This window comes from Peromyscus californicus, unplaced genomic scaffold (genome assembly GCF_007827085.1).
Source record: "Peromyscus californicus insignis strain IS unplaced genomic scaffold, ASM782708v3 Scaffold_17__1_contigs__length_78620276, whole genome shotgun sequence".
Taxonomy (NCBI): Eukaryota; Metazoa; Chordata; class Mammalia; order Rodentia; family Cricetidae; genus Peromyscus; species Peromyscus californicus.
In genome coordinates, this window is record NW_026294469.1 from 12,188,573 (window position 1) to 12,206,906 (window position 18,334).

General features: G+C 37.4%; 2 protein-coding genes across 2 annotated transcripts in view; both read right to left on the minus strand.

Annotated features, from left to right (window-relative positions):
- The window catches only part of Ccdc178 (coiled-coil domain containing 178), a 309,743-nt gene that overhangs the window by 273,832 nt on the left and 17,577 nt on the right, over positions 1-18,334 (minus strand). The window contains exons 6-9 of the mRNA XM_052742751.1: positions 16,957-17,036; positions 14,229-14,429; positions 6,170-6,390; positions 557-699 (exon numbers count right to left, since the gene is read on the minus strand). Coding sequence (XP_052598711.1) covers positions 557-699; positions 6,170-6,390; positions 14,229-14,429; positions 16,957-17,036 — 645 coding nt within the window. The remainder of the gene's footprint in view (positions 1-556; positions 700-6,169; positions 6,391-14,228; positions 14,430-16,956; positions 17,037-18,334) is intronic.
- On the minus strand, positions 10,850-13,776 carry LOC128113057 (serine/threonine-protein phosphatase PP1-gamma catalytic subunit-like). Its single transcript, XM_052742743.1, has 2 exons — positions 13,765-13,776; positions 10,850-11,649 (listed from the first exon to the last, which is right to left on the minus strand). Exons 1-2 carry the CDS (start codon positions 13,774-13,776, stop codon positions 11,047-11,049), a joined length of 615 nt encoding a protein of 204 aa, XP_052598703.1. The 3' UTR covers positions 10,850-11,046.

Below are 18,334 nucleotides of genomic sequence, written 5' to 3' on the forward strand. Positions count from 1 at the left end.
CCATTTTCTCTAAATTGCTTTTGCCTATGGTGTTTTATCATGGAAATAGATACCCTAACCAAGATAGAAAGGTATCAGAAGACATATTTACTTTAGAAATTAGTACCAGGAGATAAACTTTCAATTATTAATAAGCAAGAGATAATTTATGCATTTAAAATATTGTTCTGTTAGTAAGAAAATAAATATAAGTTAAAAATTAATGCCTATGCATATAATTACTGCACTGATTCATAATGTATGATATCTCTTTTTTTTAAAGCAAGGCAGTCACTTCTATATACAGGGGACAGGGATATACAAAGGTGTTATACCTTATCCTTTTGAAATTTAAGGATATACATGACAATCTTTAAATAGAAGTATACTGCTTTATCATAAATTTGTACATTAAATATTTAAATTTCAATTGTCATAAACTTGGTGATAATATAGGCATAAGCAATTTAAATTCTGTGCTCTTTGAAAGTTCTTGAGCAGTGATATTTATTACAGTTTTGTTTAACATTTCAATTCTAGATGCTATACATACATAGTATTCATGGTGAATTCTTACTTATAGGTATCTATATTTGTTTCCTCTTGGAAAATGTCTTTTTCATCCTCTTCTTTCATGCGCTTTAGCTGTGATTTTGTAGTTTCACAAAGTTCTATTGAGTCTTTGAGCTCTTCATGAACTGATCTAAATAGTTCCATTACCTAGAAATGAAAAATATTTTGGATTGACTAAAATAATGTTAGTGTCAGTCACGATTTAGGTTTAAAGTTGTCAGCACATATTTTCTTATCATAACTAGTCCTCTAAATGTGTACTGCTTAGAAAACAGTGTTGCATGTTTCTTTTACCCTGATTGACAGTAGTGCTACAGAAATGTAAAAGCTGCAACTTTACATGCTCAAATTAAAATCACCCTTTAAACCACCAAAACACGTTGATTTTTAATGTGCATCCATTATTACATCGCAAAGAAATAGGAAAACATGGAGTAGCAAAGAAAATTAAACCACCTGCACTCATTTCAATCAGAAATAACCAGTGCTGTTTTCCTGCAACAGTCCAAAATAATTTACTTTTAATCATCAACGGATGCCATCAGCATTTCCCTCGGCTTTCCTGTCCACCTCTCCTATCTGAAACACATCACGTGGTGCTCACTGCTCTTCTCTTTGCCAGGCACATGAACACTGTTCACAACTGGATGAGCACACGTGAGGAATACACAAACCCCACTGTGATGAAGAGAGCTGCAAAGAAACTTTACAAGCTTCAATATTTCCTTCAAAAGCACTTCTACGGAGACAGTGTGCTGAGGGGAAAGCTAAAGACTTTCATCAATACTGGCGAGCAAATTACTGTCAGGCAAAAAGAGGAATAGCTTTAATTTTCAACAACAGAATATAAGAGTCCTTCAGACTTAATGAGTGGAGCCTACAAAGGCCAGAAATGGTTCCAGGAAGGCCTGGAGCTGGAGTTTCTGGCATTTCTGAACCTTGATATTCCACAAGAGCAGTAAGTACACTTAACCTCTGAGACATCTCTCAAGCCTGTATTTGGATGTTTTAAATACTAAATACAGACATTTTGTGAGGAAAAGTCTTAGACTTGATATTTCAGTTACAAGAAAATTGTTTTATTTCAGTATTTTAAATATTTTTATTTTATTTTATTGTCTTGCTACTGTGGCAAACATAATCTGTTTACCATATGCCATCTTGTATGTACCAATTTTCTCCCACTTTCTTTTGAAATGGATGTAGTGTTTCAATGGTTAATATGAATGTTAGTGATTGTTGTAAAAGAATTTTTTGTTTATATGCAAGAAATCTGTTTGTGTTTTATTTATTTACTATAACCTTTTGATTAAAAAAATTCCATGTATTGCTGGATAGACTTGCCTGGCCTCAGAATCTGCACCCTCAGCCCCAAACACCAGGTTATAGGTGTACGTTCTATGCTAGGGTTAACATTGTAATATGATGAACATATCTCAGGGATCTTTCTGTAAAAATCATAATTTCTCTTTTATTTTGTTGACAAACTAAGTCATATAACTACATTTCTTAATGTAGAGTCATTTCTGGCCTCCTAAAAAGAGTTGTTCGTGGAGTGACTTATTATTTTTCTGCTATGTTAAAGGACTGTTTTGCAAGTACTTTATATAATATTTTCAGATATATATCTGTTAACAACTTTTTCAAAAATTTCATAAGATCCTAGTATTGAAAATATCAACTTGAATTCATTTAAGAATGCCCCCTTTCTATAGACTGGGTATTTTAAAGTAATATTGAAATGATTAGTTGTTTATGGGCTAAAAAACGTCTAACTACACTGTCACCAAATCTAGGATCCATTATGAGATGCAATCAGTTAATATTTTGGTAGGTTTCTTTTTATAAATTTCTCCTTGGATCTTTGGGCAATGTCTACTTATTTTCAAATTTTCATAACTATGTTTTAGATAGTATGCACTTTTTAAATTAAATGTGATGTATCTCCTATAATTTATGTGTTTTGGATTTATTTTAGTCAAAACACATAGCATAGAAAGAACTAGGATAGGTATACGATCCTCCCTGCCTGGTTACATGCTCAAGCATGGCAGCAAGTAGAGCTAGTTCAGTTGTAGGGGCTCCCTGTGGAATGTTTACCTGAGTAATTTTACTAGATGCTGAAACACGTGGGCTCTCCTCTACCTGTCTGGGACAAGTGGCTGAGAATGTGAGACACTGGGACTTGGTTCAGTGTAGGATTACTATATTGCTTAAGGAAAGAAATGAACATCCCTCAGTTGAGCCCCAATATTATCCCATTCTCACTGTTTTCACCTTGTCTTCTGTTTTGGACTTTAATTATCCCCATGGACATTGTTAATCTAGGTCTTGCTTTTTCCATGCAAATTCCTACAGCTAGTAATTTCTCTATGAATGTCATTTTCATGGCATTCTCTGTGTCATAGTACATGCTCTTTTGATCCTTATTCTCTAATTCAGGTGTCCACAAAGCATATGGCATATGGGTTCTTATGTCATTTTGTGTATGATGAAACCAAGGCCCAGAGGTTTATAACAATTATTCAAGATCGAAACACAGTAGCAATTTAAACACGTGACACATGAGCTCCCATTCCAGAGCCTGTACTCTGAAAGCCTCTTCTGCCTGTTTCCTACAGCTCTGAGTGCATCTGTTTCTCTCTGAGGAGGTATTTGGTCCCGGCACTGCTCGTAATTCTGTTTTTCATTCCCGAGTTTTGTCAGTTATGTTCCTTTCATAAATGGAAGATGTGTTTTCTTGTTCACATGGCCACTTTTCTTCTGCTGTGTCACTGTAGATCTTCTTCCTCTGGCTGCACGATCTATGTAATCCTCCCTGGCCATGCCTCAACTCAATTATGGGGATTCCATTCCTTGGTGCTATGTAGCCTGAGTGCAGACTCATCACAGTCCCTGGCTCCCTCTGCAGAAGCAGAGAGGGACAGACTCACTCACTTCCCCCGCTGCAATGACGGAGGTGGCAAGCTGAATTAAAGTCAGTTGATCAGAAGCTCTGGTTGAGTAATTCAACACACAGCAAGGGGAGTATCAAGACAGAGGTGACAGATCCCAGTCCTTCCGCAAAGGTGGTTATGCTACCCAGGATTCTTTCGGAAATGGTCTAACAGGAGATAAGGAGGTACACAAAGATGGATTTAGAATAAGGATATAACTCATGGGCTACAGAGGTCTGAAATCTGCAGTGTGGCCTCATAGGCTGGACAAGGGAAATGAGCAGCTCAAATCCAAATGGCCATGCTTCCAGAGTTCCATTTTCCTCAATGGAGGTCAGCTCTGATGCTGTCCAGGACTTGAACTGATTGGAGGATGAAAGGTAATCTGTTTCACTCAGAATGCTCTAAGACAAAAGTTCTTCTTGCCTAAGACAGGGGCTTTTAATCAAACACCCCTCCCATGTCGACACAAACCAGCCACGGTACATCTCCGATAGGATCTGCACAATGTCCTCTGTTTTCTTGGTCTGTTGCAGTGAGTTCCTCCCCAGGCTACTCTTTCGGCTGCCTGACAACAAAGCTTGTGCTTCCTACATCAATACCCAAGGCCACTGACAGAGAAAAACGCCAACTCATCAAATGGACACCGGTTTAAACAAACACAGACAATAGTTGAGACAAGATGGTTGAGGAACCCTATACCTTGTCATTCAGGACTGAGACAAAATTAAATAGAATTGCTGGAACAAAACTGGATTTACTTTTTCTTTATGGAACTGGGGTCCCAGTCTCCTTCTGGCTTTCTTCTGCATGGTTCTTCTGGCTGCATACCAGAGACTACCTCTTTTGTGATGAAGTGAGAATGGAAGCCATCATATTTAGGTAGCAGGGAAGCTTAGTGTCTGAGTGTTTCTAGTGCTGTGATGAAACACCATAGCCAAAGTAAGTTGGAGAGGAAAGAACTTATTTGGCTTGTACTTCCATATTCCTGTTCATGATTGAAGGAAGTCAGGACAGGAACTAAAACAGGACAGGAAACTGGAGGCAGGAGCTGATGCAGAGGATGTGGAGGGGTGCTGCTTACTAGCTCGCTTCTCATGGCTTGCTCAGCCTGATTTCTTATAGGACCCAGGACCACTCACCATGGGCTGGACCCTCCACCATTAATCACTAATTAAGAAAATGTCTTACAGCTGGATCTCATGAATGCATTTTCTCAATTGAGGTTTTCTCTTTTCAGATAACTCTAGCTTGTGTCAAGTTGACATAAAACTAGTTGCCAGCATACTTAGAAATGGTGAGAGGTATTTATTTTGAATGGGTAAATCTTGGTCAAAGAGCTTTCTTAGAATTCCAACCAGTAATTCCAATCTCCTTCCCAGTAGAAGCAAAATCAGACCAGTAATGGGGAAGTAACTCTGGCTGACACAATTTTTAAATTGTAGAAGGTTATTAGGATGGAACAATACTCTCCAAGGTGGAAAAAAATCAGTCTTCAGCATAATCACTACTCCAGAAAACTTGTCAGAGGAACTTTGGAGAACAGTGGAGCATTAGCTAATGAAACAGAACATGGACCTCATCCACTATCCAATAATTACTAGGTATACAGCTGAGGAATGTTCACATGTACATTGAAAGGAAAGCATTCATGTGAAATTATTGTGTGTAGGCAAACTGCACTTTCATCAATAAGTAGTAAGAAAAAATTAGGAAAAATATTAGGAAAAAACTCAGATGCCATAGAAAGAGAAAAAGAGAGAACATTAAATAATAAATTGATACATATGTGATAGAATGGATATCTAAAATAGACTAGATTTATATCAATGAAGAGTCATTTGATTACATAAAAACAATGTAAGGGGCTGGATAGATGGATCAGTGTTAAAAAGTAATAATTGTTTCTGCAGAGAAGTCTGGTTAGTCCCAAGTGCCACACCCAGTGACTCACAACCACCTGGAGCTCTGGAGAGCTGACACCCACTTCTAATAGCCACACATACTTGAATGCACATGGTACACCTACAGACTAGCAGACACACACACATGCATCTACATGACTAAACATAAAAGTCCAAAAATAAAGCAATGTTACCTTAAAAAAGCAGATTCAGAAACTTCCGTTGTCCAAGTATGATAGTATTTTGTAATTCAAAATATGTAACATTATTTCAAAACACTTACATTTTTCTCATGAATAGATGAAATTATTAAGTTTTTTTGGTGATGGAGTGAGGAGAATGATACGGTGTTTTAAACATGGGAAACATTCAAGAACTTGTTCTATTTACTCTAAAATGAACGAATTACTAATATTAGGTTAATTTATTATCTGTGGGACAGTTGCAAACAAGTTATTTTTGTATAGAATGATTTTACAATGTGATTGAGGTCATTTAAACATTTGAAGTCTCATTACATTCATAATTTTTATCAATGACTAAATTACTAATATGTTCTACTTACTCTCTCACTCCGTTCAAACTATAGCTTAAAAATGACAAGGTTGTTTTGAATCTCTGTAATTTTTAATGAGTTGAATGAATATTATTAATCATCTTAGGTATATAGATAAGTGGCTAAGGTGTTTAAATGAATACCAATAAATTATAATTGAACAGGTATTAGAGAAATAAACTACACGTCAACTTTAGAAGAGAACACACACATTTAGTCACCTCAAACTTTTTATGATAGCGATCCTTCAGAGCTTCCAGCTCCTGCTTCCGCTTCATCTCCAGCAGAGGGGCATGGTGAGTCATGTAGTCTATGTCCTTCTGGATCTTGGCGTTGGCTTCTTCCAGCTTTTCCTTTTGCTGCTCTAGATGCTCCACTTCTTGGGCTGTGTCTTCAAGATGGCTGTGAAGTTCTTCAAGGTCTTTGGAAAAGATATCATGTTCTGGAGGTAGATGATGAGAGCAACACAAAGTTCAGAAACGGTAGCAGACAGTCTAGAAAGTAATGCTTGTCTATATACAAGAGCTACTTGATATTGAGAAATTATTCACCTGTGAATCTTAAAAAGAGTTATATAAGCTGGGCGGTGGTGGCGTACGCCTTTAATCCCAGAACTTGGGAGGCAGAGCCAAGTGGATCTCTGTGAGCTCAAGGCCAGCCTGGACTACAGAGTGAGTTCCAGAAAAGGCACAAAGCTACACAGAGAAACCCTGTCTCGAAAAACAAAAAAAAAAAAAACAAAGTTATTTAAATATTGAATTGTAAACCATGCTTCTTTCTTCACTCATCACCAAAAGGATTAAAACATGTTTTATTAATTGATAATCTTTAGTATAAATCCAATTTCTTACTATCAACAAACTGATCATTTTATATATATATGCACAAGTGTATATATAGATAAACATTTAATATAATTGTGCTAAAATGGAATTAAAATTGAAAAAAATGGAGGCCTTCCAGAAATACAAAAAAGCAAAATGATAAAATTGGAGTTACAAATGTCAAAATAAAAGGGTTATTCTTATTTAGGCATGTTCCTGTTATGTAAACAAATAAAAACTATTATAACTGAAAATTATAGGATGAGATTGATTTACCTAAAATAATGGATGGGATAATTTATTTGTCTAAAAATATAAAATGAGTTTATCCAGGCTCGGGATATAGCTCAGTTCAGAGTGCTTGTCAGCATCTATATAGCTTTGAGTTAGATACCCAGCAACTGCCGACATGGTGATGCTTGGCACGCCTGTAATCCCAGCACTGGGGAGGTAGAGGCATGAGTATCAAGGTGGTCTTTTAGCTACATAGGACTTCAAGGCCAGCCTGGAATACATGATACCCTGTTATGAATGAATGAATGAGTACAAAAATGTTGGTAGTAGAATATTATTTTAAGATGTGTTCATTTTGTTTGTGTTGCATTTGTTTAACTCTGTGAAGCTGTGTTACTGTGCCTTCTAAAACACCTGATGGTCTAATAAAGAACTGGTCAATAGCAAGGCAGGAGAAAGGATAGGTGGGGCTGGCAGGCAGAGAGAATATATAGAGGGAGAAATCTGGGAGAAAAAAATAGATCTAGGAGCCAGAGAAGAAGGAGGACATCAGGGGCCAGCCACCCAGCTACACAGCAAGCCATGGAATAAGAGTAAGATTTACAGAAGTAAGAGAACGGGAAAAGCAGGGAAAAGATAGATGAGATAATTTAAGATAAGGAAAGCTGGCAAAAACTTAAGTCAAGCTAAGGCTGGGCATTCATAAGTAATAATAAGACTCCACGTGTGCTTATTTGGGAGTGGGTAGTGGGTCCCCCAAAAGAGAAAAATAGTAAAAAATACCCAACAACAGTGTTGAAAAGAATGATTTCACAACAAAACTAGAATGTGAAATAAGCAGCATGAACATAATATTAACATATATTATATATACATATATTATACACATATTATATACATATATTATACATATATATTATATATATACATATATATATAATAACCCTGACAGAAAGTAAGGCCCATAGGTAGAAAATAGCAATGAAAAGAAACTCTAAATTTGAAAAAAATTGATAACCATTACCTGCTTGGATAAAAATCTTTGAAATTTTAGGCATTGAAATCACTTCCAATTACTTTATATGTCTAATATGACCTTAGACAATTACAGGCAAATTAGCTAAGAGGGCTCCCACATTCTTCCAACTACAACCTCAGAATACTAAAGCCATCTTGCACTGTTGCAATAAAACTAAATTGATTTTTTAAAGTAATTTAAAATAACAAATTTTCTCATGAAGTTTGTTGATACCTTTGTTTAGGATTCTTGTGTCATTGTTTCATGGGTTAGGCCTGCAGTGTTTTCATATTTATATTGATTCCCCCTAACTTTGCTGTATAGTTTAAAGTGCCTTCTTATATCAGTTGTGTTCTCTGTTTTGTTTTAATTTCATGGACATTTGCAATTACATTCACAAAACAGTGTTATGTTTTATACCCATGAATATTGCATATTGAAGCATTTCTAGGAACTGAGTCAGTCTTTCTGTTAATGTCTAGAGAAACACTTTGGTTGTCTGTTGACTTACTGATCATCTTCTTTGTATAAACGTTCACAGTTAGTGAAATATTATTCTCAGACATATGTTCTGAATGTTTTCATTATCAATAACCAGAGCCACAAGCTGGATATGATAGTGCACACCTGGAGTCCAGTATGCAGGTGGATGGGGCAGGAAGATGACTCATCCACCTCGACTACACTGTAAGACTCTGTGTCAACAGAATAAGAAAGCAGAAGAGGGAGGAGAGGAGGAAGGACAGGAACAGGAGGAGGAGGAGCAGGAGGAGGAGCAGGAGAAGCAGGAGGAGGAGCAGGAGAAGCAGGAGGAGCAGGAGGAGGAGCAGGAGAAGCAGGAGGAGCAGGAGGAACAGGAGGAGGAGCAGGAGAAGCAGGAGGAGCAGGAGAAGCAGGAGGAGCAGGAGGAGGGACAGGAGAAGCAGGAGGAGCAGGAGAAGCAGGAGGAGGAGCAGGAGGAGCAGGAGGAGGAGCAGGAGAAGCAGGAGGAGCAGGAGGAGGAGCAGGAGAAGCAGGAGGAGCAGGAGGAACAGGAGGAGGAGCAGGAGAAGCAGGAGGAGCAGGAGGAACAGGAGGAGGAGCAGGAGAAGCAGGAGGAGCAGGAGAAGCAGGAGGAGCAGGAGGAGGAGCAGGAGAAGCAGGAGGAGCAGGAGAAGCAGGAGGAGCAGGAGGAGGGACAGGAGAAGCAGGAGGAGCAGGAGAAGCAGGAGGAGGAGCAGGAGAAGCAGGAGGAGGAGCAGGAGAAGCAGGAGGAGGAGCAGGAGAAGCAGGAGGAAGAAGAAGGAAGAGGAAAAGGAGGAGGAGAAGAAGAAGAAAGTGGTTTTGCTTCATTGAGTCAGAGGTCCATGTCTACGTTTTTTGTTTTTCATTTTTTAATTTTTCAAATTTGATTTATGTTTTCCTTTAATTGAAAATAGATTTTTTTCTCACATAATATATCCTGATTATACTTTCTCATCCCTCTACTTTTCCCAGTTCCTTCCAACCTCCTCCCCACCCAAATCCATTCCCTTTCTTTCATTAGAAAGCAGGTTTCTAAGAGATAATAATAAAATATTATCCAATATAACCAAGTAAGATAAAACAAAAACTATCACAATGGAGTTGGACAAGTCAAACAAACACACACGAATCAGATACCCATTTTCTCACACACTAAGGAATACTATACAAACACTCAACTGAAGCCCTAATGTCTATGCAAAGGACCTGCTGTAGACCTGTGCAGGCCCTGTGCACGATGCCCCAGTTTTCCATACTCTTGTTTTCACGTCTGTCTTTTTAATTAGCCATTTTACATTGTCTTCTAAATTACATTTTTCCATTGTGTTGACTTCTTTCACATCCATACCTGACATCCTTTGCGTGCATCCCTCCCTCTTTGCAACTGTCCACATGGGACTTGCCCATCTCTCCTTCAGGGGATGCTTTAAATAGTCACACCATAGAAAGCTAGTGGAGCATGCCAGCTCTGCCAAGTGTGTCACATCCTGTCAGTCTGCAAAGTGTGTCACATCCTGGCAAAGTGTTCATTCTAAGGTCTAAGACTTCTTCCTCTTCCATGAAGTAGCCATAGGGAAGTAGTTGTGGACTCACAAGCACAGATACGTGAAAAACAGGGAGCTGGTAAGAGCAGGCACATGGAACACCAGGGGAGTCTGAGGCACTCATTCATTTGTGCCTCCAAATGCCTGTGGTGTATGAGAAAATGTATTTGTCACTTTATTTTACAAGAGAATAAAGCTCTACAGCCCAATTTATAGTTTATGGGATCATATAACACCTGATTTATGTTGGAAGACATTTCTGGTTATCTTTTTTTGATAGAAAAAAGATAAAGGATTTCTTAGGTAGCCCTAGATAAGTAGATAAGTAGAGTTGTAGTGTGACAAAGAGGAAGGGACCAGGGCGACCCATATCCTTGCTCCATTCTTCTCAATGACCTCTTCATGGTATATTCTCATTGGCTGACACAAAGGAAAGTCTGACCATAGAAATGTCTTTGGCACAGTCATTATGAGCCAGCTTTCAGGGAGACAAAACAAAACATGTGCTATAGGGGATAGGCAGAGGAGGAGCTCCCGGAAGAGATCTGGGAAAATAACAGATGGGTTACCTAACTTTATAGAATGTATGTTCCAACAAACATTCCACTCACAACTGTTAAAAAGATTAGAAGGACTTTCTTTATCTCCTAAAGAAAACAAGCATTTGCATTATTCATGATTTGTACTAAATTAAAAAAGATCAGTTGTACACTTCCTCCTCGGACAGGCTAAACTGCCGAGGTGTACAGCTTACCACCATCATCAGTTGTCTGCAAAGGAACAGGTTAAAAACAAAAGGCTTTCTTGAGAATGAAGTACCTCTCACTCGCTGCTATAACCAGCAAGTGCCAGCGGTAACCAAAATGGAGGAGGCCCAGCAGGTCCCCTGGGCAGGCTGACCAGCACATTACAGTTTAAAAAGGAGGGTTATGTACGCTATGTTACAAGTCCCAGCTAGGCAGTGTCAGTGACATCTATTTCTTTGCTTGCTTTGTGATCATACCCCTTGGCGGTGTGACGGGTCTCGTGGCGTTGGGCTTCTTTTTCTCTGCAGGCTTTAAACTCTGGAAGGAGCACATGAGGATCTCATCCACACTCATCATGGCACCTGCATTGTCAAACTCGCCGCAGTAGTTGGGTGCAGAAAACAGAGTGACTAACTGCCTCTTTGCAAAAAACTCATACCCATCTTCAACCACCTGATGGGCTCTACATATAAGATCCAAATCATGCTTATGGAGAAATTTTGCAACCACTTCTGCACCAAATGTGAAGGACACTCCTCTGTCATTTTCACCCCAGCCTAAGACATCTTTATCGGGGTCAGACCACAAAAGATCACAAAGAAGACCTTGATCTGGTACATCAGTTGGTCTCATAATTCGCCGAATCTGCTCCATAGATTGAAGATCTGGTGATAAACCTCCATGACAGCAGAATTTCTTCTCATCCACGATGGCTGCTATCGGTAAGCAGTTAAAACAGTCTGTGAACGTTTTCCACAGCTTAATGTTGTATCTTCTTTTGCATTCATCGTAAAAGCCATAGATCCTATTGATACTGGCACACTCAAAGCCCTAGGGTGCGTGAGTCTCTGTACATGTAACTGTCATAACTGCATTCTGTTGAAACGAACCACTGTGAACCATTTTTAAAGTTTGTTTGAAAGGGACTGCTCTTCCTGTCTTGTCATGTACAATAATGTCGGCAGCGTCGGCCGCAGGAGTGCTGCCGCCCGCCCCACTGCCCAGACTGAAGCACACACACCCCCACCGCCCACCTAATGACGATTAAAGCCATTCTTTCCTTGTTTGTGACTCCTTCCTGAAGCCAAAGGTTCTGTTGGACTGTATTGGCACACCTTGGACACGAGGTGGCCAGGGCATCGAGGCTGCGTGCACAGGCCGCCTCAATGGGGACTCAGAAGCAAGTTGTTTTTATTTTAAATAGCAATAGTGATATAGTGCTGGGTAAGCTCTTAGCGATGGAAGTTAATGACACTTTGTACGGTTCCTAGATAGTCTATTCACAGAGTAATCTTTTCAAAGTTGGATCAGGCCTGAACCCGTCCATTCAGAAAGCTTCAAATTATAGAAACAACACTGTCCTATACGAGTGACCAATAGCGCTTTCTTTGGCTACATTCTTTATTCTGCAGTGACGCTGAGGCTTATAAATCAAAAGGAACTAACTTGCCGTCCACCCGTTTATACAGAACTCAAAGTATCTATGACTTTTTTAAACTACGACCTGTTAAAATGAATCTGTTTCCACAGATGCCCGTGTACAATGCCATGTGCTGAGAATGACTTCAGACTTATTAAATGCAAGTTTGTTTAAAAAAAAAAGATTAGAAGATATTTTTATTTATTATTCAGGAAACTTTAGTAATTTAAAAAGAGGCCGCCGGGCGGTGGTGGCGCACACCTTTAATCCCAGCACTCGGGAGGCAGAGCCAGGTGGATCTCTCTGAGTTCGAGGCCAGCCTGGGCTACAGAGTGAGTTCCAGGACAGGCTCCAAAGCTACACAGAGAAACCCTGTCTCGAAAAACAAAACAAAACAAAGCAAATCTAAAAAGAGAAAAATGCATAACTGTATTTTATAAACAGATTAATAATGTTTATATCCATGGAAAGCCAACTGATTCATGGAATTTTTTTTCAGAAACAGTTTTCATACAGAAAGGTCTTAAGAAGTGTATAACAAGAAGTTTAAATTATACTGCATGCATAACCTCTTAATTAAAATGAAGCAAGTAAATATATATCCGAATTTTAAGTAGACCTTCAATAGTATTGATTAAAAGATAGGCTGAACTATAAGTTATTACCCATCACAAGAATTTATTACATTTATTAGTTTCTCAGATTGTATACATATCTCTATTCATTTTATTTTTACAACTCCCTAAATATAACTCCAAAAGGACTTAAAACTATAGTATCTAAATGATCTTATAAATAGCTTATGAGGTAATCAGAGCAACACTCAAAAGATCACCTCTCAACATTAACTTTTCTACCACTGCTAACAAGGAGCAACAATCAGGAAAGTTGCAGATGCTCTGTGGATGTCAATATGAGGCAGGCCAAGAACCTACTAGGATCCTCAATGTCCTAAGTTACCTATTCTGACCCTGTCATTGTCTCATCATATTTACAAACCATGTATTATTAACAAAGTAATGCATTAGTAGAATGTTAACATTATAAATTCTGACAAAGAAAGAACTACACAAAAAGACCATTTAAATTATATTATTTCCTTGCAACTCCTAGAATGCATATATCTACTTTGGAGATTATAATTTTAGAAGATTTGGTGTTATGAGTAAAGGTTATTCATGTGTTCACCACAACACATACTTTAAGTTTTTACGTATTATCCCAGAGCAATGATTAATAGTATGCCTCTTTCTCTTAAGAATTTCCTATTCAAGTGAGAGATGGTATGAGTATCTCATTTTTTTTTAAAATTACTTCAAAGCCCCTGACTCCTTAACTCAGAATTTTACCTCAGGATAGGATGAGAAGTTTCTAGTGTCTGATGAACCTCTGGTGAGGAAGGTTTTGATGACACAGGATTTGGAGACAGAGCAGCCAGCATCTTTAGGTTATGCTCTCCCACCCTGGCTCTCTCTGTATATGCTCTAAAGGACAACATTTTCTTAACCAGTCATTACCCAACTTACTCTAGCAAACATGTTAAGGTTTCCTTCTTCCTAGGAGTTCCTTTCAAACTGAATTGATTTCTAAGGTTTCAAAAGCAAAGATGTGTCATTCCCAGCATGGATTTGGAAATCTGAATTTTTCTACATCGCAAAACATGGCTAATGATACCAACTGAGCACTCAGCTTTAATAACTGGATTTTTAATAACAAATACTACCATCACAGTAAGTGATAAATATCAAATGTTTGCCTATCCACAAGGTAGGTAATGAATGGAGTTTCTACACACATAAAAGCCCATAGTCCAAGTTTGCTCAGCACAGCACTCACATGTGTCCCTGGATTCATTACAATCTTTAATACTATATTTCAAACATACCCTAGTTTATAAGCAACACATAATAGTAAATTGTGCATACAGAGCAGTGGGGCACCCTGTCTGCTACTCTAATACTGACTGGCAGAGTAAACACTCTTTTGTTACCTTTCTGTACAGCTGTTGGCAGTTCTTGGAGTTTCCAAATGGACCAGGAGTCAATTTTCATGCTAATCCTTTTCTTTCTTGATTTTTGTTGTTTTAAAGCTTGCTCAGCTTCTGCTCTGTCAGTTTCCAGACTTTTAATGAGGTAAACGGCCTCTGAGAGCAATGTCTCCATCTTCTTCTTCAACTCTGGACACTTTTTACCTTAAAATAGGAACACGCATTCACGTTAATCAATCAGCTCACAGGCAATGTGACAGAGCACTGGCTCTGGTCTCACTTGAAGTATCCTTCCAAATATTTATGTGTTTAAAGAATGTTAGGAAAGTTAATTAATCTTTAAAAGGCCATTTGTAATGTCAAACGGAGCCAGGCATGATGGCACAGGCCTATGATATCAGCACTAGAGAGGCTGATATTGCAAGATTCCTGTAGGTTCAGGGACAGTCTGAGCTGTAGGATGAGAGATTTGCCTTTAAAACAAACAAAGGGCCTTAAAAATATATAACCTAATTGTGAGGATATTACAAAGATGATGTCATAGTCTTTGGAGACAGAACTTTCTGCGAACACTTATAAAAAGTATGTGAAGAGCCTCAAGCAGTGTCTTCAAGAGAATCTCTATTGGAAGGAAAAACACCACAGGAGCTGCTTTATTTTTAAATGGTGGCTGTATTTTCGTCCAGTCTTTAAGGGCACAAACCACAATGAGTAACTTAAATCAATACTGAAGATTACTCAGTTCCTGGAAAAGAAGGCAGTGACAGTCTTCAACTTTATCAGATAATAACTTCTCCACCTAGCCTTGGCAGGAATTCATCAGAAATTTCCAAATTCTATTTATTCAGCTTTAATTAACTCTGTTAATGAGAGACGCTTGTGATCCCTGGTTCACAGCTCTGGAATAATACGGATTAATGTTAACAAAAAATTACCAGAGGTATTCATTCATCTGTTTGTGAACAAAATGTGTACAAAGCTTATTATTTTCTCCAACAACCATAATATGCTTTTCTCCAGAGAGAACAAGGTAAGGAAGAAGACAGATGAGAGTCCTATTCTGCTGGCATTTGTAGCTGGAATGGCTGACTTTCGCCAACATGCGACCTGACAAGAACATATAAGCACCGTGTTAAGAAAGAAAAGAACACCATGGAGGGAGGCGGGAGGTAATACAGTAAACCGGCATAAAAGAAGAAAGTGACAGATAAGTCTTTTTTCTTTTGGATAATAAGGACAGTGATTTTTTTGCTAGATGGCAGTGTTATAAATGGCTGCATAAGGGTTATGAAGACAAACTGGACTGCTGCATACTCTCTCCTATCCTAGAGAGCATGTTAAAGTTGTTGACATGTATCCTTAGATGAATTCATTTTAAGGGGTAAAAGTAACTTTCTCTGGTCTGCAGCTTTATCTGGTCTCTTTGAACCCATTGTTTACTTTCATCCTGGATACTTTATTAAATGAGTTTTTAAAGAAAATATTCATGGAATGGTGACAATTTGTGATCAAAATCTCCCTCAATCTAAAGTGAAAAATGCACAAAGATATGCATGTCACCGATAATCACAGTATTTTAATTTACTGGATTTACATGTGTTTTACCAAAACTGTTCATTCTGATTTTACAAATCACCTTTTACTCTCTCTTTAACAGCATGCAAATAAATATTCTGTATGTAAGTAATTTGCAGTGGCTCTGATCCATTGTCACACACATCACTATAATTGTCCCCCAAGTCAACTCTCTTAGAGTATATGTAAAAAATGACTTTCACTTTTTAATACAAACACTTTCAGCAAGCCATTATCCTCCTGGTATCATGGTGTGTCTTAGTCTTGTATGTGCATATTTCTGATGAATATTATGCTAGATACTTTTACTGTGACTGTGGTCATTATTGATGAATGTTATGCTAGGTATTTTATTGTGATTGTGACCATCATCTTTTTTCTCCACATATGTGATATGTAAACATTGAAGTTTTCATCTTCTCTATAGACATTAATACAGAAAATAAATAAATAAATAATGAATGAAATCAGTTAAATCAGAGCCTCAGAATAAATGATGCTTTGAAAAAAACAAAACATTTTTCCTTTTAATAAAATGTCCCGAGTTCAATAGCTTTTTTCCAGTGAAGGCATTTGTAAATTTTTGTGACATGCAAAGATGAGAAACTTAATATAATTTCAAGCATATATTCATATATATTGCAATAATATTAATAATTTAAGCCAATATTTAAATTTTGCAACTTTTTTTATTAGATTGTGGTAAACTGATAATATAGAAGCCACTGAACCACAGTTATTCAGATTTCAATGTAAATTAAAAGGAAATTTAAAAATTAAGTTTTTCAATCTTACTGGCCAAATGCCAATTGATCAGCAGCTTTCTGTTTGTAATAACTGTCCCACTGGAGAAACAGACAGTCAATACCTTGATCACTACAGAAAGTTTTATCAATGATTTTCATGTAACTAGTTCCTTGAGCTGTGTCCAAGTATCACTACACACTGACAGCTTAGGCCAGTGTTTGGCACAGAAGTCATTAATAATAAATACTAGTTGAAGGCATGCTTCCTAGAATGGTAGAGCAGGCTCTTTTCTCTATTCAATATCTTGAAAATGCATAAAATAATAAATGTGGATATTAAAACCATATTAAGTAAAAGGTCAGTGACTTGTAAACAATTATACATCACTCAGTCTGAAAAGCAAACTTACCCATTGCTTTTTCTGGGTGGACTGTTTTCTCTGAGGCAGTGACATCCAAATCTTCTTTTTCATCTTTTGTGGTAGAAGTCCTACACATACATATGAGGAAGACAGTATCAATTTGTAAAAAAAACAGATGCATTAAAAGTTAATTAAAATTTGGGAAAGCATTTGTGTGGAATGTTAAATGTCATTTGCATGGTGACCCTACTAAATAGTAGAATGATATAAGAAATTCTATTATCTAGTATTATTTATACTTAAATTAATAGAAACTTTTAAAACAATTACAAATGTCTTGAGCTTTCTTGAGAGGACATTAAAACAGTATTTTTATTTAGAAATTCATATTCTCTAGAAATTTTATAAGATGTGGCTTAATTTATAAATTGTGTGCATGTGTGTGCGTGTGCATGTGCGTGTGTGTGGTTGTGCGTGTGCATGTGCCTGTGTGTGTGTGTGTGTATACTCTGTACATCTGTGTAGGATGCTTGCCTACCAGAAGAGGACATTAGATCCCCTGGATCTGGAGTTCATGGTTGTGCTCTGCCTGATGTGGGTGCTGGGAACTGAGCTAGGGTTCTTTGCAAGAGTGCTGTGCTCTGTAAACCGTTGAGCTACTGCTCTGGTTCCAAGAGACAGGTTTGATCAAGGGTCAATTAGATGAGATAATACTTTGTTTTCAGATTAGTAAATTCTTAGAAGCCAATATGAACTACAAAGGGTAAAGGCTATAATTTCAGACTTAAAGTTATCAAGATTCTAGAAAAGTAGCTAGATTAAAAATGTTATTTCCTTTATTAAAGCAATTTTTTCCTGAGGTTACGTAGTTTCTTATTATCAGTATTTCCTTAGTCTAATGCTAGGATCCTAAACTGAGTCTTCATATATTTTATAAAATTTTATATTTTCACTGATGAAAATTTTAACATAAATCAGCATCAACAGAAAGGTTGTTTTATTTTAAGCTTTTCCTAAGTCATTCATTTTTATTAAAGAGTCATTAAAATTAATGAAAGCTCTATGGTTACCAAATATCATTAAAGCTCATAAAAATAATTCATGTTCAGTTATTATCATGGAGACCACATGTAATATCATATTGTGGTAATATTTCAGCTTTTATAAAACTCACCATTAAACTTCACATCTCTCTCTGCTGCATCTAATTCCCCATATATCTTATCATTAATGTTAGCGGTGGGTGCATATTATTATGTTTTAAATATATTTTTAAAGCCTGTTTTTTCATGAGATACTTTCATTATCTTTTATTTTTTGCTTTCATTTTTATTTCAAATATTTTTACTGAAAACCATAATTTTTTTGCTTGATTTTTAAAATACTAAAATATAGCTGGGCAGCGGTGGGGGTGGCGGTGGTGCAC